The 27,536-nt window shown below is 53.5% G+C and overlaps 1 protein-coding gene across 5 annotated transcripts; it reads left to right on the top strand.

Moving 5' to 3' along the window:
* The first annotated feature begins 1,969 nt into the window (after nt 1-1,969).
* TOP3B (DNA topoisomerase III beta) lies at nt 1,970-26,646 on the top strand. 5 transcript variants are annotated; one of them, XM_038576004.1, is made up of 19 exons: nt 2,016-2,065; nt 2,383-2,865; nt 10,199-10,381; nt 11,491-11,622; nt 12,909-13,015; nt 13,666-13,740; nt 15,064-15,260; nt 15,709-15,865; nt 16,653-16,766; nt 18,454-18,544; nt 20,043-20,197; nt 20,354-20,459; nt 21,155-21,301; nt 21,416-21,589; nt 22,842-22,970; nt 23,453-23,602; nt 23,975-24,075; nt 24,830-25,031; nt 26,075-26,556. In XM_038576004.1, exons 3-19 carry the CDS (start codon nt 10,312-10,314, stop codon nt 26,554-26,556), a joined length of 2,589 nt encoding a protein of 862 aa, XP_038431932.1. In that variant the 5' UTR covers nt 2,016-2,065; nt 2,383-2,865; nt 10,199-10,311. The 5 variants fall into 5 exon arrangements, with proteins under 5 accessions (XP_038431933.1, XP_038431932.1, XP_038431935.1 ...); XM_038576005.1 differs by lacking the exon at nt 2,383-2,865 and having other exon boundaries at nt 1,970-2,065; XM_038576007.1 differs by lacking the exon at nt 2,016-2,065 and having other exon boundaries at nt 2,231-2,865; nt 24,017-24,075; nt 26,075-26,646.
* The last annotated feature ends 890 nt before the right edge of the window (nt 26,647-27,536 follow it).

Here is a 27,536-nt window from a genome sequence, read left to right as displayed (position 1 = left end):
AGAGGATAGTACAAAGTCAAGTACAAATAGTACAGATTTGAGAGACCTTTCCTTAAATTAGAAAAAACATCTTTGAAACCATATATTCCAAGGGAAACTGTAAACCTGAGAAAACTGATCCAAGTGACCGACACCAGGATGTATTCTAGCAAAAATCAATAAACTTAAAAAGAAACTTGGAGCATTGAGGCAAAAAAAAAAAAAATCACAAGAGAAAGAAAAATCAGATTATCAGACTTCTTGAGAGCAACATTTTATACCAGAAGAAACTAGAGTGATATATTTAAGATATTCAGGGAAGGAAAACATGAGTGAAGGATTTTAGGTCCAGCTACACTGACTTCCAAGGATAAAGACCACAGTTACCAATACGCCACCAGCAGCCAGGAAGGCAGAGATGCACGTGGAGCCAGCATACGTAAGGTGTGAACACTAAAACCACAAAAATGCCAGAATTGACTTAAAATCATCATGGTGACAAGAAAGTAAGATTTACCCAGCAGATGTCATGAATGTGCTAGAAGAGCTAAAAGGTTTGTGTGTGTCACTTACTCTGGGGTCTGGAACTCTGAGCCATGCAGGCTCAACGGAGGCGTCATAGGATTGACAGTAGTAACTAGCTTTGTCCTCAGCTGAGAGCCCAGCAATAGTCAGAGGGACTGTGGTGCCCAAATTGGAACCAGAGAATGAGTCAGGAATCCTAAGGACTGGTTGTTGTTCTTGTAGATGAGGACTTCGGGGACCTGGCAGTTGCTGATGTGGCTTAAGATAACACATCCTGCAATGTTGCTGCCCCTTCCTGTGGAGGATACAGTGACCTTGTCTCTCAGGGATCTGACCTTGAGGCCAGCTGAGTCAGCATTGACTGGGCTTTGGCAAGAACGCTCTTGAGATCCCCCAGAACTGAGCACGCCGTGCCCCCTGCTGGGTCCAGGCCTCAGATCTTACCTCCTGGTGGGCAGAATGATCCCCAAATGGAATTAAAGAATAAAGGGGCTCTGGTGCTGCCTCTCTGCCAACTGGTCTCACCCTTTAAATCCAGTCTTAGACCTGACCGCTAGAATAGTGTGGGAAACAGACCATAGGGCGCAGAGTGGAGACTAGGAGACCAGGAGGGAGATGGGCTTGGGTCAGGATGGTGGCCGTGGAAGCAGGGAGGATTGATTGCATCTCAGATATATTTTGAAGACAGGGATGGCAGGATTTTCAGATGAGTAATAAGCGAGAAAAAGAGAGGAATCCAGGACGCTGTCAGACACTGGGCTTAAGCAACCAGGAAGATGAAGCTGCCATTTTGGAGACGGAGACCTTGCCAAGGAGTGGGTTTGGAATCAGTTCCGTTTTGAAAATGAGTCTCATTATGACTTTTAATTCTTGGCATTTCTCGACCTTAATTTGACCATAAGATGTTTCTTTGTCCAGAGCATCTTTCAGGGCTCCTACTCAAAAAAGGCAGATTGGAGAAAGAGCCTACAGGGAGCAGGGGAAATGTGTGTCTGCTATTACTTAAAACATATTTAGGGACACCATAAAAGATATTGAAATAAGGCCATGAAAAGTTTTTTAAGCCTTCCATAATCCTAATGCTTTAACACACAAAAAAAGTTGTTTTTATTGCCCAATTCATCTTCCAGATGGATTTTTTTCAGATAGATTTTATATTCATTCATTCGTTCATTCCACATTCGTTCACAGCATTAAAAAGAGTCGGCTATACGCTCATCTGCGAATTTGATTATTTTAATTATGAACAGCATATATATTTTCATATTTATCATTCCGTTTTTACGACCATTGTAACAGCTGCCTTTCTTGCTTTCCCGGTGGCGAAGAAGAGTAAAGGTGGGGGGTTTGGGGAGGCCGCGGGGAGGGGTCAGGAGGCAGGGCCGGTACCCGCGAGCCACGGAACCCGCGGACGCGGACGTGCGCGCCCCGGAGGACAGGCGAGGGGACGCCAGCCGCGGGGACGCCCGCCGCGGCCGGACCGGAAGTGGAGGCTGCCGAGTCCGCCCCCCGAGCGGAAGCTGCGGCGGGAGCCCCGGCGGGGGCCGCGGCGGGGCTGCGGGTGAGCGGCGGGCGGCGGGAAGCGCCGGGGAGGTGGGCCCCCAGCCCCGGGGCGTGGGAGAGGAGGCGGCGCCTCGCTTTCCCGCGCCCTGCTTCCCGGCGGGGGCGCCCGCACCCCGGGGCTGGCGGTGGGGGTGCCGGGAGGTGGTGAGGGGCGACCTCCATCGACCCTCCCGCGGGGCTCTGAGGTGCGGGCTGCGGCCACAGGTGGGGAGACGGAGGTGCGGGGGGCCGCCTGCCGCCCCGGGCCCGGCCCGGCCTTGAGGGCTCCCGGGTGTGTTTCTCCGAGTTGTTGGTGGACAGACTCGCCGGATTCAGTTCTCGCAGGTGAAAGGGAGGACTGGCCTTATCCTGCCTCTTTGCCACTCAGCCTTCGGGAGAGGACGTGGGAAGGTCCGCCCAGAGTGGGCTTGATGGCCACGGAGCCCCGAGGTGCCCCTAGAGCCGCGGCAAAGGTCGCCTGGGCCTCGGCCGCATTGTTCTGAGCCTCGGTCCGCTCGCAGTCAGAAAACTGCCCAGGCCAGCCTCGAGGCGTGACGGGCCAGGTTGGAGAGAGCGGCGGCGTGCGGAGCGGGGCTTGCGTGCAGAGGAGGGGCTTGCTCTCCGGACCCCGCGGCACCGGGTTAAGTGGCCAAGGTGGAGATCCTGCTCTCGGTGCTGTCTGCGCCACCGCTGGGCCTCCACCCCCAAGCCGAGTTCCGTTGTTCGTAAGACTGACAGGGGAGGACTTTGTGTACCGCGACCCCCGAGGGCACCCACCGTTGCTGATCCTGCTGCCGAGAGGAGAGTCCGCCGACGGCAGTAAGTGCCCACCTGACGCTCTCCCTTCACAGTTCCAGTGTGTGTTGTTTGCTGTCAACACGCCCTCAGCACTGGCTGATTCTCCCTTTTGAAATGAGAGAACCAACCTCAGATGCAGCTTTAGCAGGCGACGAGATCAAATTTGATGAACCACATAGGTTATGGAAAAGAAGGCGATCACATTTCCCTTTAAAAATAACAGACATTTAAGATTTTATTTATTTATTCATGAAAGAGAGAGAGAGGCAGAGACACAGGCAGAGGGAGAAGCAGGCTCCATGCGGGGAGCCCACGTGGGACTCGATCCCGGAGCTCCGGGGTCCCGCCCTGGGCTGAAGGCAGAGCTAAACCGCTGAGCCACCGGGGCTGCCTTAAGATTTTTTTTTTTTTTTAAAGATTTTTTTTTAAATTTTTTTATTTATTTATGATAGTCACAGAAGAGAGAGAGAGAGAGAGGCAGAGACACAGGCAGAGGGAGAAGCAGGCTCCATGCACCAGGGAGCCCGACGTGGGATTCGATCCCGGGTCTCCAGGATCACGCCCTGGGCCAAAGGCAGGCGCCAAACCGCTGCGCCACCCAGGGATCCCAAGATTTTTTTAAAAAGCAAAAACCTGGGACGCCTGGGTGGCTCAGAGATTGGGCGTCTGCCTTTGGCTCAGTTTAGGGATTGAGCCCCACGTCGGGATCCCTGTGAGGAGCCTGCTTCTCCCACTGCCTATGTCTCTGCCTCTCTCTGTGTCTCCCATGAATAAATAAATAAAATCTTTTTTAAAAAATGCAAACCCTTAAGTAATAACAGTACAGCAAAAGGGTTTTAAGATGGCATATGGTATAATGATGGTTTATAGAAGTTTGCAAACCACTGCTTTCAGCTTTTATTCTCATTGATTTCCCCTTTAAAAAAAAAAAAAAAAAGATTTTACTTATTTACTCATGAGAAACACAGAGCCAGAGGGAGAAGCAGGCTCCCCATGGGGAGCCCAACGTAGGACTCAATCCCAAGACCCTGGATCACGACCTGAGCCAAAGGCAGATGCTCAACCACTGAGCCACCCAGACGTCCCTGATTTCCCTTTTGAAGTTGGAGTGTGCCTTAATAGAAAAATAGGCCCCAAGATAACCACCGAAAATTAATCAGTTAAGACTGCAGAATTCTTTTAACAGGTAGACCCTGGTGCAGTTAAAAAAACAAAAAAGTATCTCATAGAGAAGCAGGAGTTTCAGCTCCAACTCAACAAACTTTCCAGGTAACCTTTGGAGAATCTCTTTCTCTGAGTCTTAATTTGTTCTTCCTTGAGACGTCTGTACCAGATCATCACCAGGGTCCCTTTCCCAGGATTCCAAATCCTTAAAGAAAGTCATACATTTTTCCCAGTAAATCAGTGATACTCAGATCATTACAAAGTCCTTATGCAGAACTGAACTATAAACTGTTGAACTAGAGCCAGAGCTGCTAAAGACCTACATGTAACAGTGTGGAACAGCAACTAGTCTGAGGTGGACAGGTGATCTGAAACGGGTATGGATGCCGGTGTGCCTTCGTGGGCGCTGTCGAGGTTTATCCCTAGCCCTGGATAAATGAGGTACTCCCTTTGAAGATGCTAGGACAAAATGTTTCTCTAAAGGGATCTGTAGAGAAGAATCTGTTATTTCCTGAAAGTGTTTAGGATCCTTAGGTACAAAGAAGAGTAGTAGAAATATAAAACTTCTAGAAATTTTAACACCATAGGAAAAAAGGACGTTGAGAAGTGTTTGCAGTAGTCCTATAGATGTAAAGTCTGTTTTTAAAATTTAGGTATCTAGGGCAGCCCGAGTGGCTCAGCGGTTTAGCACCACCGTCAGTCCGGGGTGTGATCCGGAGACCCGGGATCGAGTCCCACATCGGGCTTCTGCATGGAGCCTGCTTCTCCCTCTGCCTGTGTCTCTGCCTCTCTCTCTGTGTATCTCATGAATAAATAAATAAAATCTTAAAAAATTTAGGCATCTGTAAGTTTTTATTATTCACTTCACAGGTAAATTTTTTTTGATAGAGAAAACACGCACACATCAAAGCAGAGGGAGAGAATCTTTTTTTTTTTTTTAAGATTTTATTTATTTATGAGAGAGACCCAGAGAGAGGCAGAGACACAGGCAGAGGGAGAAGCAGGCTCCATGCGGGGAGCCCGATGTGGGACTCGATCCAGGACCCCAGGATCACGTCCTGAGCGGAAGGCAGGCGCACTTAACTGCTCAGCCACCCAGGTGTTCCAAGGAGAGAGAGAATCTCAAGCAGACTTCCCACTGAGTACAGAGCCGGATGGATGGATACCAGACTTGATCCCAGGACCCTGAGATCATGACCTGAGCCAAAGTCAGACACTTAACCTGAGCCACCCAGGCGCCCCTCTTCCGTACTTCTAAATCGTAGTTCTTTTTGACCACTTATGTGTGTCTACTGCACTAAATGTAACAAGTAAAAAAGGAAGTATGGTTAGCAGAAGGCCCCCCCAGGTCCAGCTTCCAGACCCTAACCCCACTCTTGCCCCCAGGTGGTTGCTTTGCCATTTCTTGAGTGTGTGTGTGCACGCATCCATAGATGGCAGTGCTTTGTACAGTCACACACTTCACTTCTTCATGTAATTTCTCTGAAACTCAATTCACATTAGTATTTACGGAGCAGATGCACTTCTTTCTCATTGCTGCTTGGTGTTCCATTGTCTGCCACACTTTATTTAACAGTTCCTTGTTGGCATACCCTAGAACGTTTCTAATGTCTTCTGACTGATAATGCTGCAGGGGATTCCCCGGCGGTGTGTTACCCGCTGTGTCCTGCCTCAGGAACCCAGTGTCCACGTGGACAGTCTTGCCAGCGCCCACTGCTTACTTCTGCAGTCTCCTGTCCCCCTGCGGCCTCATCCCCCACGCCATTCAGGCCCCCACACCAGTGCCCAGGCACCTTGCCCTCTGACTTTTTTTCTTCTTCTTCCACCCCTGCTCCCCACTCTAGCACATAAAGATTTTAGACCCCACCAGCGCATGCCCTGCGTGGACCTTCCCACGTCCTCCCCTCCTCCTTGCCCATCCTAGAGTATCTTTCCCCTCACCCTCTCACTCCTACTCACCTGGCACATCCCATCCCTGCTAAATCTAGCCCTTCCCCTGCTGGCAGCCTGCCCCCAGTGCCATCTCCTGTCCTCACTGCTGACCTGCTGACATTTGTACTTCTTAGAGGGGCCCTCTGGCCAAGGACAGCCACTGCTTCCCACCCAGAGACATCACTCCAGCAATTCCCCCCTCACCTCCTGCATCTTCTCTTTTCCCTCTGCTCTACTACTTCTATCCTCCTTACAAACATGCTGGTTTATCTTCCATCTTAAAATGTAAAAACCTACTCACTGTTCCTCTTCCCTCCTTCCAGGTCCTCTTGAGCTCACCCCCCTCAGGCTTTTCCCTTTGGCACTCCTGCATGAAACAGCTCCCATCAAGGTCACCTGGCGCCTGTAGGTCTCCAGACCCCAATGTCAGGTCTCCATTATCACCTCCCCCAGGCTGCAAGTATCTGTAGCCTTCGATGTGTGATGTGCAATGACTTCCTGCCTCCCCTCCCGCCCTCCCCACCCCCGCCACCAACCCAAGTGCCTCTTCTCTGGCCTTTGAGGATCTCCCCTCTCCTGAGTCACCTTATCTCCCCAGCCCCCAACTTGGGCTCCTTTCCCTGCTCCACATGCCACCACATGCCACCGCCTCCTCCATGGCCCAGCTGGCTATTAGGCAGCTCACATTTAACATACCTGACAGCTCCTGCATCTTTGTCCCAAACTGCTCCTTCCTCCTAACTTCCCATCTCAACAAATGGGAATCCCATCCTTTAGCTCCCTAGGCCAAAGGCACTGGAGTCATTCTGCACTTGCCTCACTTCCCCTTCTCAGTCCTGTTGGCTCTGCCTTGGGAATCAGCCCCAGACCCCAACTTTCCCTCAGCACCTCCATCGCTGCCCCCAAGGCCCAGTGACTCCCTTCTTAGAGCCAGAGGGATCTCTTGAACACTTGAAGTCAGGTCATCAGGCTCCTGTGCTACCTCCCAGTTCCCTCAAAGCAAACCCAAAGTCTGAAACTGCCCTCCCCACTGTCCCCCAATCCTCTGTGGGTCTTAATGCCTGGACTTTGTCCCACGTGGCACATAGCAACACATACTGAGCATGTAGTATGTGCTCAATAAATTCTGGTGGGGTGATTGAATTCATTCCCAGGGGTGGGATTGCTGGGGATGTGCACTTGTAGTTTTGAGAGAGATCGTCTAATTGCTCCGCACAGAGGTTGGTCCAGTTTTACTTCAGCCACCTACCTTCATAGTTTGCCTGTCACCAGACCCTCCTCCACGTGTGCTCATCCTGTGATCATTGCTAGTGAGATAAGCATGAGCTCATTTTACTTCTAATTTGCCATTACAAGTGTTGTTGGCCATCATATCACAAAGGGCTAATTTCCTCATTATATAAAACAATTACTAAAAATGAGAAAACAGCAGTCTGGCTGGGGAGAGAAAGGGTAAAGAAATAGGAATAGACCATTCACAGAAAAAGAAAGCAAATGCTTTCAAACATGAGATATGTTTCTGAGCTTCTGAAATCCTTATGTGTCTTTCCTTCATACCAAAGTTTATGTTTTCTTCTAGTATTTTTCTAGTTTTTTTTTTTTTTAAGATTTTATTTATTTGAAAGAGTGATGGAGGGCAGCCCCAGTGGCTCAGTGGTTTAGCGCCGCCTACAGCCCAGGGCGTGATCCTGGAGACCCGAGATGGAGTCTCACGTCGGGCTCCCTGCATGGAGCCTGCTTCTCCCTCTGCCTGTGTCTCTGCCTCTCTCTCTCTCTCTCTCTCTCTCTCTCTCTCTCTCTCTCTCTCTCTCCCCCCTCTCTGTGTATTCTCATGAATGAATAAATAAAATCTTTTAAAAAAAAAACCCTTTAAAAAAACAAAAGAAAGAACGTGATGGAGAAAGAGCACAAGTGGTGAGAGGGGCAGAGGGAGAGGAAGAAGCAGGCTCCCCACTGAGCAGGGAGCTCGATCCTGGGACCACAGGATCATGACCTGAGCCAATGACAGACACTTCACTGACTGAGCCACCCAGGCACCCCTAGTATTTTTTCTAGTTTGATCTTTTTGCGTAAATTTCTGCCAGCTCTGGAATCTGTTTTGGTGGCAATTCTAAAGTAGGAGTCTAGGGCAGCCCCGGTGGCTCAGCGGTTTAGTACCACCTTTGGTCCAGGGCATGATCCTGGAGACCCGGGATCAAGTCCCACGTTAGGCTCCCTGCATGGAGCCTGCTTCTCCCTCTGCCTGTGTCTGCCTCTGTGTGTGTGTGTGTGTGTGTGTGTGTGTGTGTGTGTGTGTGTGTCTCATGAATAAATGAATGATATCTTAAATAAATAAATAAAGTAGGAATCTAGCTTTAACCCTCCCAGCCCACCCAGAAGGTTGCCCAGTTGTTTAAGTAGCAGTCATGTTGTTGGGTTGGTTTTTTTTTAATACAGTGTCATATTTGTCAATGTTAAGGCCATATATATAGTGATCAAAAAGACAGCAGGAAGAAAAAAAAAAAAGCAGGAATTCAATGTCCTGTAGCAATCATGGAACCAGTTGTCACAGTGGCCGGCAGTGATCCAGACCTCAGGCAACTCGTGCTGGTGTAGAATGAGACAGTAACTAACCGTGGCGTGGTGCGGTCTATTGTAACGGACTCGGGGCAGCAGGAAATGCTTTGTCCCGCCCCAGGGTGTTGGGAGAGCTCTTTAACCAAGAGTTGGCACTAGAGCCAGGCCTTCAGACAGTCAAGCTGCATTCTCTGGGCTTGGTGGTACATTCCGAGCAAGGGAACAGAGGCTTAAGAATATGTTTTTCTTTAGATATGGTGTCCAGTTTAATTGGCCAGAGCATGATCTGCAATGCTAGAGATTGTGAAAGGCAGGCAGGAAGGTAGATTGGAGCCCATTGGAAAGGGGCTGTCGAGTACTACTGGGGTCTGGACTCCATTGTCCAATGGGTCTCAGGCCTCTTTTGGATCAGAAAGATCTAGGGAACATGGCCTGGCATCTGCATTTTATAAAATGTCCCAGGGTGGGGCGCCTGGGTGGCTCAGTCAGTTGAGTGTATGAGGACTCTTGATTTCAGCTGGAGTCATGATCTCAGGGTCCTGGGATCATAAGCCCTGAGTTAGGCTCCCTGTTCAGTGGGGAGTCTGCTTCTCTCCCTCTGCCCCTCCCCCGCCTGTGTACGATCTCTCTTTCTCTCTCAAATAAATCTTAAACAAAACCAGAAAATGTCCCGGGGCATCCCGATTCTCCGCTGAGGTGGAGGTACTGCTCTCAGCCCTGGGGAGCAAACAGAAGTGTGCCCTGGGTGGAGGGCTGGCCCTCTGCGCTACCCCAGCCTGTCAGTCCAGATCCAAAGGCCCCCAAGTCTCCCTAGCACGGATTTGGTGACATGACTGACCTGAGGTCAGGGAGCCACATCAACTTCTGCCAAAGGAACCCAAATTCCCAAGGTGTTCGTTTCTAAGCCAGTTCCATTGCCCTGGTTTATCCCATGTCTTTTTTTTTTCTTTTTCTTCAGGTTTGTTTGTTTAAGTAAACTCTACACCCAGTGTGGGGCTTGAACTCACAACCCTGAGATCAAGAGTTGCATTCTTTACTGACTGAGACAGCCAGAAACCCCTATGTGTGGAGTTTGGGTTTTGGGGGGGGGGGGGGTTGTTTTTTTTAAGTAGGCTCCGTGCCCAACGCGGAGCCCAACACAGAGCTTGAAAACTCACAACCCTGAGATCAAGACCTCAACTGATATCAAGAGTCAGATGCTTAACTGACTGAGCCACCCAGGAATCCCAAAGAAATTGTGTCTACTTGTGTTTTGCTTTTTGGGTTTTTTAAAAAGATTTATTTGTTGGGCACCCGGGTGGCTCTTTTGGGTCCTGGGATTGAGCTCCTGTTCAGCGGGAGCCTGCTTTTTCCTCTCCCTCTGCTGCTACCCCTGCTTATTCTTTCTCTTTCATAAATAAATTAAAAATCTTTTTTAAACATTTAAAAAATATTTATTTACTCGAGAGAGAGAGGGAGCGTGTATGAGCAGGGGTAGAGACAGGGAGAGAGAAACCCAAGCAGACTCCCCACTGAGCATGGAAACTGAGGCAAGGCTCCATCTCACTACCTTTAGGTCAAACTTGAACTGAAACCAAGAGTCTGATGCTCAACCAACTGCACCACCCAGGCACCGCTGGTTTTTGTTTTTTAAAATGAGTTTCCTTCTTGGTAGAGTTTCCATTAGAAGCATTTGTTTTCTGTGTGTCTTTCTTCTCTTTAGGAGTCAGCTTTGATGGTAGTGTTGAGCTGCAGAAGAACAGTTTCTGAACTTCATCTCCATCCCTCTGAAACTGGAGTGTGAAGGGCCAAAGCCCCGGGCAGCTTTCAGACAAGATGAAGACCGTGCTCATGGTTGCAGAAAAGCCATCCTTGGCCCAGTCCATTGCTAAAATCCTCTCTCGGGGTAGGAAAGACAAACCGGCGGGTTTGTGGGAGGAATCACTAAACATGGTCATTTCTTTTTTTCTGGAGTGTGACTCCAGCCCTCTGGAATTGACTTGGTTCAGGACAGTGGGTGTTACTGAAGCATCTCAGTATTAGTTTTTGTGGGTGCATTTACTGCTACATTCAGTGTGCGGTCCAGGACTCCCAAAAGGTACAGACACCATTCACAGCGTAGCACCGGGCAGTCCACTGTTGCTCATAAAGCAGCACCCAGCCCTGGTAACTTACACAGAAAGAGAATTCACTAGAAGGAAGAATACAGAGCCAAGATCTCGCCCTGGTCTGAGGCCATGCCACAGACCGTATCGCCACAGGAGCTTTGCCACTGCCCTCAACCACTATAGCTGCAGCCTGTGTGCCTCATGTCACTCAAGAGCAGCATTAGGCTGGCCCTGGTATATAGCCCTACTGAGACACCAGGGCACTAAGAAAGGGGACATTTGTCCCTTAACTCCATCCTGGCCACTGGGGTAGTTGGTGGGGTGCTCCTTTCCTTCCTATCTCTGACTTCCCTCCAGATAGGAAGGGTGCTTGGGTGCTCTGGGTACCTAGAAATGGCCTATGTCCACCGTGACCTCCCCTGGGTCAGGACAGTGGGATGGTGTCTCTTTGAAGGGGAGGGGAGAGCTGAGAAGTGCCCGATCCACAGAAGCTAAGAAAGTTCAGCTGAGAGACTGTCAGTGGGGAGCGGGAGCATGAGAAGACGTCAAGGGACCTGGTAATGAGGAGGTCCATGGAGACCTGGTGAAGTTTGAAAGAAGTGGGGCAGAAATGAGAGGAAGGGCCCAAGTGTCTGCTGTGGAGAGCCTTCAGAGAGGGTGCTCCTGGCCTTCAGCTGGCCCAGGGCCCTGCGTGGTGAGCATACCGTGCTGGTTGGTTAGCAATGAGTGGTGTTCCCCGGAGGACCACGACATTCGTCAGCACTGTTACATGCAGTGGCCTGAGGAACGCTGCCACTGACTGCTCTGGGGAAGGGGGACTCTGGCCCTGTGAGTGGTGGCTTCTGGGTCTGGGGCCTCTGTGGTGGCTGTGGCCTGCTGGAGCAGCCATCACTGTGCTTCTCTGCAGGAAACATGTCCTCCCACAAAGGGCTGAACGGAACATGCTCCGTGCATGAGTACAGCGGGACCTTTGCTGGCCAGCCCGTCCGCTTCAAGATGACATCCGTCTGTGGTCATGTGATGACCTTGGATTTCCTGGGTGAGCCCCCTGCACCCTGCCCAACCCCTATCCCACTGAGGGAAGCCCGGCAAAGTGCTGCCCCAAGTCTAGATGGAGCCAGGGAGGGCTCCAGGCAGACAAATTAGTGCAGAACCCATGAGTCCTGAGGCCAGCAGGTCCTGGGTCATCTAGAACCCAGGTTTTAGAGCTCAATGCCCGTGGGTCCCCATCCCAGAGGCACCCCTTAGTCACTGCATGCCCTATGCTTCTTCCTGTGCTTCCTAGAGGTAGTGGATGCCCACCTCAGAGGGGCTGGCCCATGCAGGCATTTGGGAGGTGAATGTGACTGTTGCCCAGTGGTCGTTTGGTGGCTGTCATTGTCATCTTTGTTATCTGTTACCTTGGAAGGGCCAGCATTAGTGACCCAGCAGAGCCACATGCAGGGCCCTGTGGTTGATGAGAGACTCCAGCCTAGGCTCTGTCTCATGCTCTACAGGCTCGTGGGCTGGGACTGGAGCCTCTAGAAATTTCTGTTCCAAAAAAAAAAAAAAAAGAAATTTCTGTTCCACATGTGTGATGTGAGTCTTACGATAGTGCCATCCACTTCCTAGGATTGAGGACTCAGTGTGACGGTGAAGGAAGAGAGCTTAGTGCACAGCAAAGTCTCAATACTTCTTGTTGCCCAGTGACAACAAGGACATTGATTCAGTCGTGTGGCCAAGCATTTGGACTCTTGAGTTTTATCACCAGCCAGCAGGTGGGGAGCTGGGATTTGAACTTGACTCTGTATGACCCCGTTCTCCCAGGCTGTACGAAATGGGGACAAAAAGAAAGCCAGAGGGCTAAGCTTGCAAGCACTGAGCACTGAGTAGAGAAGTAGGTGGATGTACCAGACACGAAGCCCAAGAGACTGATTCCCCATGGGGTTCCCCTGAGCACCTGTCATGTGTGCAGTCAAGTGCTGGGTAGGGGGAGAGTTGCAGCTATTCAGGCTGGAAGAGAAGACAGAGGTAGGAGGGGTGTGGTTCAGTGCTCTGGCAAAGTGAGCCAGCCCAGGAATGGCGCTCCAGCCACAGGGCATGTCCTGAAGTGAGGCTGGAGCAGCAGCAGCCCTGCCCAGCGGTGGCTCCTGGAGGTGACCAAGGTGTGGTGTCACCTCAGCAGCCCAGGGGAATGAAGGCCCAGCTCTGCCTCCAATTGTGGGGTTCCCCTGGGCAAATTGTTCTCCAAGCCTCCCTCTCCTCCTGGGCCTATGACAATTGGAGAGATCAAGCTTGGTGAGCCAAGAAGTATGATTCAGCTGTCACTGTGGCTATGGTTTGTAGGAAAGTACAACAAATGGGACAAGGTGGACCCCGCAGAGCTGTTCAGCCAAGCCCCGACAGAGAAGAAGGAGGCTAACCCCAAGCTGAACATGGTGAAGTTCCTGCAGGTGTGTGGGCGTGCTAGGGCATGGGCACCTGAGAAGCCTCTACTCTGGGCCCTCTGCACTGCAGGTGGTCTCCAGAGTCCTCTCTTTGATGAACTGGAGGCCTTTGCTGGAAGCCCTGGGTGGGCCTCGCAGCCCTTTCTGCGAGCTCCCCCTGCTGGCCCACGAGGCACCTTTCAGACTGTTCTCACAACCATCCACTGGCCCACCTGGGCAGCCGGGTCACTCAGCCCTGGAGAGCAGAAATTCTGCTTTTTAAACTGTTTGTTGGTGGTGGCGGTTTTTCTCATCTTAAATGCACACACATTATGGAAAATATTAAAAAGTAGAAGGAAGAAAAAATATATAATCACACTACCTAAGACAACCACCATTAACATTTAGGCTTATTTCATTTCAGCCCTCTTCCCATGCAGTTTTGGGGGTTAAGATCATTTTGCATTTATAATTTCTTTGTGTCCAAAAAACAAAGTCCTGAGTGAAGTTCTCTGAGTGGCTAAGGCAGCCTAACTGCGTCTAGCGCCGCTGCTCAGCCCGGGCCCAGTCTGGGTGGCAGTCCTGCTCCATGGGGCTCAGGGTGTGGTTGGGAGCACCGTCGGTGGGCACTACGGGCCGGGCCACGGAGGGGCCAGTCACTGTGTACTCTGTGGCAGGTGGAGGGCAAAGGCTGCGACTATATTGTGCTATGGCTGGACTGCGACAAGGAGGGAGAGAACATCTGTTTTGAGGTAAGAGGGGGCCTACTGCTGTCCTTAGTTCGAGCCTTCCCACTGACCTGTCCTCGCATTTGCGCCATGCCGGGGGTGCGGCTGGGAATCTGCTGCGTTGCCTTAGAAATGCCTTTTTTCCTCCTTTAGTTTGGAAATTGCATAGACACTTTGAAATGTATGGACTCTGCCAAGGGCAGAGGGGTATTACCTATTCCCCTACTCGGGTGCACTGTGTGAGCAAACATACAGACAGAGGGCAGAATTTTCTCAGTGGATGGGAAGGTTTTCAGGCCTTCTGGGCACCTCTCAGGGACCTATGGCCAAGGCTGGTTGCCACTTAGCTACCTTTCTTCCTGCTTTTCTCACTTCCAGCCTTCACCGTCCCCTCCAAGATGCCATCAAGCCTCCCCCTCCCGTCTTGTTTCCACCCTCCCTGCAAGGACACAGGTGTCTGCCTCTCTTGTGGCTGTGACGCCCTCACGCGGCTCCTGACTGCAGGTGTCCCCTGGTGCAGCTCACGCTCCTGCCTCTTGCACCCCCAGTTCTCACCCGGAGCCTGTTACACTTTGGGGCTTAGGAAATGCTTCCTGTGTGGCAGAGGGAGCTCAGGACACCCCAAGTTCCAACACAGCACCCTCAGTCAACGTGATCACGCTTTGTCCCTTCCTCGGCACTCTTGTCCCGGCCCCACCCCTATGGGACTGCTCCTTCCCTGGGGGCGGAAGCTTGGGGGCTTTCTCCCCTCAGCAACAAAGGCACCCCCCACCAAAGAATCTACATGGCCAGGGTCCAGTGTGACTCCCCTCCCACTGCACAGCCTTCATAGTGAGTCTGGCTCCAGGCCCCCTGCTGGGCTTAGCCCTCAGTCCCTAAGGTGGGGGTCCCCTGTGCCCTCCCTGCTCCTGCCGTTTGTCTTTTCCTCTTCATTCTGTTTTCCCTCCCTGGCTTTTCTTCAGCTTCTTAAGAGTTCCACCCACCCCTCCTTGCACTCTGCCCTCTAAAAAGAAGGGAAATGGGTCAAGTGGGGTGGATTGCATGACTGAGTTTCCCTGTGTCGTGGCATTAGCATTTCCTGGTTTGGCAAGGGTGAAAGCAGATAAGAGAAAGGATGGTAGTAAGGGGGGGGTGTTTGAACAAGTTTGTCAGTGGAAGGAAAAGAAGCCATGTAGCAGGAGTGATGTGGAGAGACAGACTTCTGGACAGGCAAGGAGGTGGAGGAGGGTCTGGCAGGATGGAGAGGAAGTCACACCAGCAAGGTTCAGCCCCAGAGAGGAGCCCTCACACGAGAGGCGTGGAGGCAGAGATTTGGAAGGTGAGTGACAGCTGGGCTGCCTCCCCCAGGTCCTGGACGCTGTGCTGCCCGTCATGAATCCAACCCATAGTGGCGAAAAGACCGTGTTCCGGGCCAGGTTCAGCTCCATCACAGACACGGACATCTGTGCCGCCATGGCCCGCCTGGGCGAGCCAGACCACAACGAGGCGCTGTCGGTGGACGCCAGGCAAGAGCTGGACCTGCGCATCGGCTGTGCGTTCACCAGGTGCCGGCTGCCCTCCCTTTGGCCAGGGCTCCTGCCTCATGGGTCCCCATTTGCTGCCCCTGGGCCTGGTTAGTACTAGGCCAGTGTCCATATTCTAAAAACCCTGAAGGCAACTGTCTCTCTGGCAGGGTGTTTGCCTCACTGCATGGGTCTTGAGGAGAGGGTGGAGGGCATAGAATAGAATAGAAGGGTTTCCCAGCCCCAGGATGGGGGAAACTCTTCTCTCTTGCCTTCCGTGCCATGTGTGCAAACACATGATTCCTCTCTACCCACACACACCTTTCCCGGCCCCTGTGCTGAGCCACGTTCTCACTCTGTCCCCTGTCTTCTGAGCAGGGGCACTGCCGCCAGCTGGCCCCATGCTGGACTCAACGTGGGTGATTAACGATGGTGGCTTTGAGTGCATACGTGACCAGAATATCTTTCTCTACCCCATGCCTCCTTGTAGATTTCAAACTAAGTACTTCCAGGGAAAATATGGCAATCTAGACAGCTCCCTCATCTCCTTTGGGCCATGTCAAACCCCTACCCTGGGCTTCTGCGTGGAGAGACATGATAAAATCCAGTCCTTCAAACCGGAGACGTACTGGGTGCTGCAGGCCAAGGTTTGCTTTCCCTTCCCTACACACGCTGGGTCTTTCCAGGTTTGGGCTGTGGACTCTGAGGGTCTTCTGTCATCATCCGGCCCATTAAACCCCCGAGGCCAAGGGCACAGGAGAGACGCCAGAGTGGTCTGTGGGGTGCTCAGGGAAGGGATCCCAGCCTTCATAGGCCTGAATGCATTGAATTTAGAGAGGCAAGAATGAACTCAGCCTTGAGGGGGAGGGGGCCGGGTAGATCATGCCTCAGAACAGTCAGCTGTGATGGTCAGGTCCGAGGTTTGGACCAAGGGCCATAAGCCACTGACTTTCAGACTTTTTGAAGTCTTAGAACCATTTCTCCAAATAATGCCGTCCGTGTAAGCTTCTTACAAGATTTAAAGCAATACAGAGCTGGTCTGGTTGACATAGGGCTGGGGGCCCCTGTAAGGACTACACCTAGTGCTGGCCAGGTGTCAGAGGGTGGGCAGGGATGGCATTTGTGACGGAGGTTCCAACACCCTTAAGGATACAGCAGCCTTGGCTCTGGGCTCCCCTTACGAGACTACTTGCCAAATCTCAGGGGAGAGGCCTGGAGTCAGGGCAGCCTTTCCTTGGGACAGGGCTGGGTCTCAGCCTACATATCTGTGCACCTCTGCACACCTGTATAGGTATGGCTGTGAGACCTTAGAGCCGGGACCATTTTCTTCCCAGAGGAGGACCAGCTTCATCTACCTCGATTCTCTTCCCTGGCAGTGTGTGCTCACCTGGACATTTTCTTTCCCGTCTTCTGCCTTTGTACTTTTTCCTATAGGTCAATGCCGATAAAGACAGATCTCTTCTTTTGGACTGGGACCGAGTACGAGTGTTCGACCGGGAGATCGCACAGATGTTTTTAAACATGACAAAGCTGGAGAAGGAAGCCCAGGTGGGCCTGCCCCACGTGTATCTGTCACGTTTGCTCGGGGCAGGGGTAGACCTTGGATGCCTCTGGCTAGAAGAGTAGCTCGTGACCTAGGGTCCCATCTTTCTTTCCTTTCTGGAAATAGACATCTTGTAGAAAGATGGACAGTTATTGATGCAAGCGGTAACTGTGTGCTACATCCCTGCTCTGTACCAGGCATTGCCCCACATCCACGACCTGCAGCCCCTATCCATGTGACCCCAGGGGCATTATCTCTTTTTGGCAGGACTCCATTTCACACCAATGTGCCTTTTCTGTGATACGGACGCTAACAACTCTAGAGGGACCTGTGTGCATGTCAGTGAACTCGGCCGAGGTCACACAGCTAGCATGGGATATCCCAGGCTCAGTCAGCTTTCCTGGCCTTTATGGTGCTGTGTTTTTTACTCAGGTTTTTTATGAATTTGAGAGTCATGTGCTGGGCTTTTAGGAAGAAGGTGATGCCACCTGGCAGGGGGCTGGCTGCCTGGGGTGGGGGCAATTCCACCGCCACTGCAGTGGCCCACAGCCTTACCAGCTACCACAGTCGTGCAGGTACGGCCTGGCCTTCTTCAGCTGCCTTCTCGTCCTTTTCAAGCTTTCCTTGGGTGCCCTCTGCTTAGACATGCAATTGATGCAGGCTTCCAGAACTTCCTCCAAAGCTGCTTCACACTTTTTCTTTTTTTTTTTTTTCTTAAGATTTATTTATACATGAGAGACACAGACTGAAAGAGAGAGGCAGTCATAGGCAGAGGGAGAAGCAGGCTCCTTGCAGGGAGCCCAGTTTGGGACTCGATCCCAGATCCCAGGATCACAACCTGAACCGAAGGGCGCTGCCCAATCGCTGAGCCATCCAGACGTCCCTGCTTCACGCTTTTATCCTTGATCGTGTTCTCAGGATACCCCTTGCCACCATCTCCAGGTCTCACCCATAGTGATCCCAGCTTCCACTGCAGCACACACCCATTTTGGACTAAATTTGCCCCCACATTTGTCCTTCTGGAATCCACAAGGCACTGCCCTGATGCATGGCTGGTCTCTGTGGTGTTAGGAGGGGCAAAGCATCACAGTTGTTTGGATTGTTTTAGCCACAGGCAAGACAGTCCTCTCTTCTGACAACCGTTCAGCCCAGAGTTTGAAGCTGATTGATATTTTATTTAAACTACATGCTGTTTACAAACATTTCAAAACAGTTACCAACATTGGAAAATTACAAGATTTCACATAAAAGGCCTGATTTGCAGCTTTTGTTGACAAACTGGAAGATGTAGCAACACCAGTAACCCCTGGTGGGAGCACTTGGGTGCACCGAGAGGCAAGTGGCTGCCCAAGGTGGGCCTGCACTCCGTGGCCTGCCGCAGGCCTCACCTGCCGTCCCAGTGGCCTGGCTGTTTCTGGCTCCTGTAGGATGAGTTTGTAACCCCTTCTCCTGGCTCTTCCCCATTCTTCTATGTTTCCTCTTTCCCTAGAAAGTTCCCCAGAAAAGAATTTTCTTTTTCCCTTCCTCGGACTGAATACATATTCAAGTCTTGAGACCATGGTGAAGAGTGAAACTGAGAAGCAGGGAGACCAATTGAATGAAACCAGACCCTTTGGCCCACACATCCTGATTCTCTATTGTGGTGTCTTTGCCCCTGCCACCCCAAATCCCTGAACCTATTCTGTCTTGTAGGTGGAGGCCACAAGCAGGAAAGAGAAGGCCAAGCAGAGGCCCCTCGCCCTTAACACTGTGGAGATGCTGCGTGTCGCTAGCTCTTCTCTGGGTATGTAGGAACGTTCCTCTAAAGCCCACAAAAGACTTCCTGGGTGGGACACCGTGAGCTATTCAGCCCTGGTGCAGCGCCTGGGGTTGCAGGGCAGCGCTGATGCTCTCACCTCTGCCGGCACTCTCCCTCCATGCTCACCTGTGCCGAGTGTTTCCCCCCCCCCCGCACCTGTGCTGAGTAGCCCCTTGCATGTTAACCTGTGTCAAGCCACAGCCCACCTGCAGTATCTTGCAAGGCTTAGTGGGAATCTGAGCCTAATGCTGAGCTAATTTCTCTTAAATTCCAGAGTGGAAATAACTAATAACAAACTAACAAACATGCAGGAGGATCCTATTTCAGAGGATTATTGGTTAATACTCAACAGCTTCTTTGAATTTACGTGGAGAAAATTCAGACTGTTTTTTATTACTAGACATCCATGCAGCTGCTGCCAGGGCTGAACACATGGAAGGCCGTGGTCAGGGACCACCTGTAGGGCAGGCCCTCGCATGTCATTGGCTCAGTAGAGTCCCCATAGAGGCATTAGACCATGGAGTTCCAGCTCCGGACTGAGGTCTGGTCCGATCTCAGCTTGGCTACTTGCTTTCTTGTCCCAGAGCCTATTTCCTCACAGGAAAACAAGGCGAACACTGTGACCATCTCTGTGGGTGGGTTCTGAGGATGAAGTGGTTGAAATGGCGCATCCTCACAAGACCAGAGGCAATGACAGCCACTATCCGAGAGGGGCATCCTGGCATTAGCACCCCAGAGCATCTTCCCCAGGGTAGGGAGAGGCCAAGGGTAGGAGGTCAGCGCTCCAGGCTTGTGTCCTGCAGGGGTAAGTGTGACCAGCGTTGGTATACTTCCCTGAGCCTCGTTTCCATGGTCATGAGAAGGGGTGTTTGGCAATCTCTGACAGCTATGGGCCTCAAAGCATTGGTGGCCTCTGCAGCCTGAGGAAGCTGGCCAGTGTCCTTGCAGAATGGCCCCTTTGGGGATCCTCAGGGGGCAACAGTGACATTGATGGATAGCTGAGGGCCAGCCCCTGCTGATCAGGGAAAAGCAGAAAGACAAGCCCTCCTTCAGGGGTCCCAAAGTGCCTCAAGGACAGAAACACCCAAGGGGCTCAGAGCAGAGAGCATGTGCTAATAATTTTCCTGTCCGACTGGGACATCAGCAAACCCGGAGGCTGACCCCATACACTCCATGGCCAGGGTGTGAGAGATCGGCAATCTCAGGGCACATTTCATCAACATAGCCACTAGTGTCATGATAGTGACACTGGAGCATCCCTCTCCTAAGTCCACCTTCACAGGTTCAGGGCCTCGGCCTTGGATAATCTGCACAGACACAGGTGGCCATCAGCTCTGGGCTCTAGCTGTGCCCATTCAGAACCACCCTCACCTACCAGGAGGCTCTGGCCACCTTTGGTGGGGAGCCTGAGTGCCCTGGCTTATGGGCAGGGACCTAGTCACCCCTGGCATCCTGATCCAGCTGAGCCTGCCATCTCTCACAGGCATGGGGCCACAGCATGCCATGCAGACCGCTGAGCGCCTCTACACGCAAGGCTACATCAGCTACCCGAGGACTGAGACTACCCACTACCCCGAGAACTTTGACCTGAAGGGCCCTCTGCGGCAGCAGGCCAACCACCCCTACTGGGCCGACACGGTGAGCAGAGCCACTGTGCACACTTGTTGCCGGAGTCTTGGGACCGGCCCGGACACTTTGGCCAAAGCCAGAACTGATGCTGGCCCCCTCCATGTTGGGGAGGGGCAGGGGCAGCTGTGCCCAGACTCACACACTGTCTTGTCTTCTCTCCCTCAGGTAAAGCGCTTGTTAGCCGAAGGTATCAACCGGCCACGGAAAGGCCATGATGCCGGCGACCATCCTCCCATCACCCCCATGAGATCTGCCACAGAGGCTGAATTAGGTATTGGGCACTCCTCCCAACATTCAACACACACACGTACACACAGCCCAAGCTTCTGGGTTGGAAGCTACAGTCACACGGCCCCTTTGGACAGTGTCAGGCCCCACTGGCAATGTGGAGGCTCCCTCCCTCCCCCACCTGCCCTTGGCTGTGGCAGAGGGGGTCACCTGAAAGTTGTGTTCTGTGGCATGAGACAAGGCAGGTGAAGTGGTGGCAGCAAGTGTGTGATGATATACCTGAGTGCAGGGAGCAGGTGGCTGCTCGCAGGAGGCAGGACAATGAAACAGATGGGCAAGGACAGAACAGAACAGGACCGAGATAGGGAGTGCTAGGGCCCAGTCTTGCCACCTGACCAAGCCAGTGCTGGTGGCCTGTGTCCTGGGAGGAGGCAGAGAAAGGGGGAACCGTACAGGGAGAGACAGGAGCTTCTGTGCACAGCCCAAGTTTCAGGTGATGGTGGCAAGTCACTACCTGTGGACTGATCAGGCCCTGAAGAGCAGTCCCACCTAAAAGCGGGCTGGAAGATGGGAGCCTCGCTTTCCCTTCCTGTGTTTCCTCCTCCTCTCTCGAGCTTCAGTGCAGGCCAGCCCTACTATCCCGTGCCGACAGCCAGGGTTCTACTGCCTGAGTGAGAGCACTGGGGGTCGGTAGAGCCAGAGCCCCCAGCCCGTGACCAGCTCCCATGCCTGTTGCAGGGAGTGAGGCGTGGCGGCTCTATGAGTACATCACCAGACACTTCATCGCCACGGTTAGCTATGACTGCAAGTACCTCCAGAGCACCATTTCCTTCAGAATCGGGCCTGAGCACTTCACGTGCACGGGGAAAACCGTCATCTCTCCAGGTAAAACTGCAAGTGCCAGCGTGGCTTCTCCCAAACCTCCACAGACGGAACATTATCCATCGGGCCTGGGCTGCCTGGGATGGGACCCTGAGGGGCAGCACCCTGTCTCCCCAGGCTTCACGGAGATCATGCCTTGGCAGAGTGTGCCTCTGGAGGAGAGCCTGCCCACCTGCCAGAGGGGCGACTGCTTTCCTGTGAGCGAGATGAAGATGCTAGAGAAGCAGACCAGCCCGCCCGACTACCTGACGGAGGCTGAGCTCATCACACTCATGGAGAAGCACGGCATTGGTGGGTGCACCTGCCCTGCTGCCCGCCCCAGCCCCGGGCCCAAAGGTCTCCATCCCAGGACTGGGGTCCAGGAGACGGCGCTTCCAGAGCTTCCCAGTGACCCGTCTGTGCCCAGCACCTGGTAACTGGGACCCAGGTTGTGGTCAGCTCCCCAGGCAGTGTTCATTCTGATGGGAAGTGCCTGTTCCCTGATGTCCCGCACCAGCTACGCAGGCTCTGTACCTGCTGCTGTACCTGGCTTCTGCTCTGTCACTAACAATCGTGACAGGTGACTGGCAGGGAACATCCCATCTGAGGCTGGGTTTCTGGTGACAGTGGAGGCCTCAGCTGAAGAGCTGAGCCTACTTCTATCAGGGGCCTGAGTCCTCAGGTACAGATGCTGTGGTGTGTGGGTGCTGCTCCCCCAGCATCCTCTGTCTTTCCCCATTGACAAGACATCCATGGCTCCCTAGGCCCCATGACCAAAATGAGTTTGTGCCTGCAAAGAGGACTCTTGAGATTTTCTGAACAACATGGGGGGCCAGGAGCCCCCACGGCTGCATGAAGAGGCTCTCCCTAGGGGGGAGCTGCTGCTCCAGCAGCTGGCAAGAATGCAGCGGGTACAGCAGGGTATGTGCTGGGTTCAGATCCCAACCCCAACATCATCCTTCAAGTGTGGTACCTCGATGGTCTCCTTAGCCTCTGAGCACCATCTAAGGAGGTTTCTCAGCACGGGGAGGGGTGGGGAGAGAAAGGCAGCATCTGGCAGTGCCAGGTGACCCCAAAATCTCTGGGGGAGATGTCGCCCTAGAAACCGATCACGGGATCTAGGAGCCAGAACATGGGCCATACTGAGCAGGTTTCAGGGGTCAGTTTGGCAGTGAGCATGGGAGTCTCTGTGTTCAGGGGTTTTGAGTCCTGGTTCCAGAAGGATGGGTGGCTCAGGATTGAGGCAGGAGAGACCAAGGAGGTCATATTTACCAGGTGTGAGGGGCAAGTAGAATGAGCTCCCGTGACCCTGGTGGAGTTCCTTAACCTCTGTGAGCCTCTTGTCTTAGAGGAGAATTAAGCACCCGGCGCTGGCCCTGGGAGGGCCATTCTTGGGTTCATAAGATGATTCTTGAAACACACGCAGTGGTGCCCTGCACAGTACTAGCCAGAAGCAGAGGGAGGGGGCTGTGAACCAGGGGTCCTGGGGCAGGTGGGGCAGAGGTGGAGCCTGGCGTGGCGGGGAGCAGGTGGCAGAACAGTGGGGCGTTGGCTTGTGTTTCAGGGACAGACGCCAGCATCCCCGTGCACATCAACAACATCTGCCAGCGCAACTACGTCACTGTGGAGAGCGGGCGCCGCCTCAAACCCACCAACCTGGGCATTGTCCTGGTGCACGGCTACTACAAGATTGGTGAGTCCGGCTGGCTGCTGCTCCTGGCTGCCGCCTGGGCTGTGGCACTGCATTTTTCAGCCCACAGTCTCTGTGGGGCCCCCTGTGCGAGGCCCCAGCTCCCACTGCAAGGATGCCACACCAGCCCCCTCAGGATGTGCCCCAGGAGGGACTCCATGCGGTTGGTGGAGGAACGGACAAGAGCAGAGAATCCAAAACAGGAGGTGTTAGGGGGCTCCGGGTGGGGTGTAGGTCCTCCTTTGGAATTGTGCGCTCTGTTCCCCGAGAGGTTCCAAGGGGACCAAGGAAGATGGCAGAGCACAGACCTGGCCCGAGGAGTTCCAGGACTGTGTCACAGTCCTAGAGACGGGGTGTCCCTGGCTCCTCCACACAGGATTTTCTGGGTAGACCAGGAAAGGCCTGGGGTCTCCGGGCTCCAGCCTGAGTTAGGGGCGGCCACGGGCACGCGGTGCGCATGCTCACAGGGCCCCCACCACTTGCAGATGCAGAGCTCGTGCTCCCCACTATCCGCAGCGCAGTGGAGAAGCAGCTGAACCTGATCGCCCAGGGCAAGGCTGACTACCGCCAGGTCCTGGGCCACACGCTGGACGTCTTCAAGAGGAAGTTCCACTACTTCGTGGACTCCATCGCCGGTGAGGCTCGCCCTTTCCCTACCACTGGGCCAGAGGCTCCTGGGCCAGGGCCACCATGGCTGTGCGGGACCAGCATCCAGATTTGGGCTCTGGGCTCTGGGACTCCATTGGGAGAGCGAGGCCGTGGGTTCTGGGCTGTCTTCGGGGCTAAGGAGCGGACGTCTTAACACCACTCACGAGGCACCCAGCTCAGGTGACCAACAAGGCTGCAGCTCTGCCATCCTGTTCCCCCCGCACCCTCGGGGATGGAGACACGCTCACTCAGATCCGTGCCCACTCACGGTGCCTTCCCCTCCACCCGCCTGTCGGAGGTGGAGGTGGGCTGCCGGGGGCCCGGAGGATGTGACTCTTCCCCGCATTGCTTGCCCTCAGGGATGGACGAGCTGATGGAGGTGTCTTTTTCACCCCTGGCAGCCACGGGCAAGCCCCTCTCCCGCTGTGGAAAGTGCCACCGGTTCATGAAGTACATTCAGGTAAGTGGGGGTGAAGGGGCACCCACTGCCCCTTCTGGCCCCTGGCCCCCTTACTCACAGACTCGGGTAAGTCTGGCCACCTCCAGAGGCCTCTACTTTACCTTTGGTCATGCAGGAGTCTTTGTCCTGGCTGTCATTCAGGCACGAGTGGCCTATGACAGCCTTGCCCACAAACACCCACAGTGCACCCCTGACCCCAGGAACATGTAAAGCTGTGAGGCTGCTTAAACACACTGGCTGTTTTTTCCTGACAACACATTATTTGCCATCCTGGGTATTAACATGCGTGCAGGGATTATTAGAACTGCTTTTCTTCACTCATGCAGCAGGTATCCTGAGACTGGTGGCCTGGGGTCCTGGCCTGAGAGGTCGTTACCTGGCAAAACGTTACACATTATGCATTATGTATTGTATGTTACGTATTACCCTGTGTCTGTATTCCTCGTTGTGTGTGGAGGTATACACGTGAATTATGCATGATGTCTTACGCAATACTCCTGTATCATGTAAGCAGTGTATTAGGCTGCATATATGATATATGTAACTGTATTTATTACATGGTGTATTTTCTGTATCATGTATAACTTATACACGACTTGTTACATGTTGTATGTTTGTGTCACGTATCATGTTATATATTACATATTATATATGTTAGGCATTACATGTTACCTGTTACTTCCATATTCTGAGAGGGTGGGCAGGAGAGTTGGGGGCCTCATGACCCCAGGCTCCCTCCCTGGTGTCACTGCAGGCCAAGCCAAGCCGCCTACACTGCTCACACTGTGACGAGACCTACACCCTCCCCCAGAATGGCACCATCAAGCTCTACAAGGAGCTCCGGTGTCCACTGGATGACTTCGAGCTGGTCCTGTGGTCATCGGGCTCTCGGGGCAAGAGCTACCCACTGTGCCCCTATTGCTCCAACCACCCGCCCTTCCGAGACATGAAGAAAGGTGAGTGCCAGTCTCTGGGCCTCAACTGCTTGCCCCGAGGCAAGGCTGCCCCATCCCCCCTGGGTGTCTGTGGTGCCTCTTCAGCCCCAGCCCCTGCCCCACATCATGCTGGATTCTGAGGGGCCTTCCCCTGTCCCAGCCCCCTCGCTGGCACAGGGATAGGAGACCTAGGGTGTATTTGGCCTTGCTGAGGCATAGCCAGCCGGCCTGCCACTACCCATCCCAGTCCAAATTGAACAGGCAACTATAGTTAGCTCACTCGGGATCTGGGCAGTAGGCACGCTGAGCCCCCCTCCTGGGCTAGGATGAGAGAGGCTATAGCAGGTTGAGGGGCCCTCGTGGCAAAGGGTGCACCCTCAGTCAGCATTCACTACTGTTCTCTATTCTCTCAGTTATTACTGGAGAAAGGAGAAAATGTGTCCAAGTGGGACGAGGATCTGGGGGCGAGGGGGTTCCAGAGCCCAGATCACTCACCCTTGCTGTGCTGTCTCCATTATACCTCATTCAGCCCCTGGGGTATCATCATCCCATGCTATAGACAAGAACAAGGTATAGTGAGAGGCATCTACCCACATTCACCTGGGGACCTGGGGAGCCCTCAGGGGTCTCAATGCACTCCTTCTGACTCAAGCTTCACTTATGAGACAGGGGCAGTCTGCATTTGAGCTGCTGAGGTCACTGAGGCCCTTCCCTGACCTCCAGCATCTTCCAGGGAAACTAATGGCCACATGTGACCTAGTGGCATAAGAGCTACTTGGAGCTGCTGGGAATTAGCTGTGGAAGGGGAGGATGGACGTGGCTGGAGGCCACCAGGAAGGCCTTCTGGAAATGATTGAGGGGTTGGTACTCAGAGGTTGAGGAAGTTTTAGAGAAACAGAGAAGCAGGGCCAATGGCAGTGGGGGAATCCAGAGCCAGGGTGAGCAAGGTAGAGAGAAACACTTTCTGTTAGGATGAAGGATCTGGACTGTGAGGGCCTGGGAGAGGGCCCTGGGGGGTGAGAGGGCCTGGGGGTGCACATCACGGGCTGTCCTCTCCCCGCCAGGCATGGGCTGCAATGAGTGCACACACCCCACCTGCCAGCACTCACTGAGCATGCTGGGCATCGGCCAGTGCGTGGAATGTGAGAGCGGCGTGCTGGTGCTGGACCCCACCTCAGGCCCCAAGTGGAAGGTGGCCTGCAACAAGTGCAACGTGGTGGCACACTGCTTTGAGAATGCCTACCGTGTGCGGGTGTCTGCCGACACCTGCCCCACCTGTGAGGCTGCCCTGCTTGCCGTGGACTTCAACAAGGCCAAATCCCCGCTCCCAGGTGACGAGACACAGCACACAGGCTGCGTCTTCTGCGACCCTGTCTTCCAGGAGCTGGTGGAGCTGAAGCACGCAGCCTCCTGCCACCCCATGCACCGGGGAGGGCCAGGGAGGAGGCAGGGCCGAGGGCGGGCTCGGGGCCGGCGGCCCACAGGGAAGCCCAGTGCCAGGCGGCCGAAGGACAAGATGTCAGCCCTGGCTGCCTACTTTGTATGACGGCCCCGCCAACCCTCACCAGGCTCCACATAGTTTCCCGTGGGCCACAGAAATCATTAAAATGCAGTTTGTCTTCTTCAGAGCAAGCAATTCGGGACCTCTCACTGGTGCCAGAGGGTTGTGGTGTCCTCACTGCCCATCTCTTCCCTGCCCCACCTCTCCCTTCATTCTGCACACATCTCCTGAGTGCCCTTGCTCTGCCCGCACGCTGGCGGTGCTTGTAGGAAGGCCACCAAGTGCAGAAAGGGGGATGAAGCCCAGTCCGAGGCTCGCATCATATTTCAGTATGTGTGGGATGGCATGGTCGCTGTGTGCACAAGTAGCGTCCCGATGTCTGCAAAGAAGAAAGTAAGGCACCAACTGCCTGTCACCCCAGGCAGATGTAGGAGGGAGGCCTGCCGGAGGAGGCCAGGCTGAAGGAAGTCCTCATTGGACCTTGGCCGTCGCTGCAGCTGACTGGAGTCAGATGGCGGCTCTGAGCAGCTCTGTGTGTGGTGCATCCAACCCTGATGGCCTCCCAGGACCTGTTCTGATTTCTCACATGAGCCCTTATTGTCCGAGACAGAGGCAGGCCAGCCACTTACCAGGAGGAACTGGGCAGGGGTGCCATGGTCAGTGACGGGGAGCCCCACTGCAGCCATCTGCCTGCCTGAATCCATCAGCCAGACTGCTCTGTAGCCTGCCCTCCCTGACATGCTTCCCTTGCCCCACTTCGGCTCTCACGGGGGTGCAGTGCAACACAACTTTGTGAGGGACAGGTCAGTAGTGTTTTGCACGTGGACTCCCCATCTGGGGAGCAGATTCACAGTCCACTGGAACATACAAGGCGCTGAGAAGAGTTTCCATAAATACACCTGTGACCACCCAGCATTCCAAGCAAGCACTGTACCCTCCAGGCTCCCTCTCGGGAGGCCCCAGAGAACCAACCCAAGTGTCCCTAGAACTCTGAAAACACTCTAGAAGTTCAAAGAAAACCTACA

This window comes from Canis lupus, chromosome 26 (genome assembly GCF_011100685.1).
Source record: "Canis lupus familiaris isolate Mischka breed German Shepherd chromosome 26, alternate assembly UU_Cfam_GSD_1.0, whole genome shotgun sequence".
In the NCBI taxonomy this organism is placed as follows: domain Eukaryota; kingdom Metazoa; phylum Chordata; class Mammalia; order Carnivora; family Canidae; genus Canis; species Canis lupus.
This window is presented reverse-complemented; position numbering and strand designations above follow the sequence as displayed.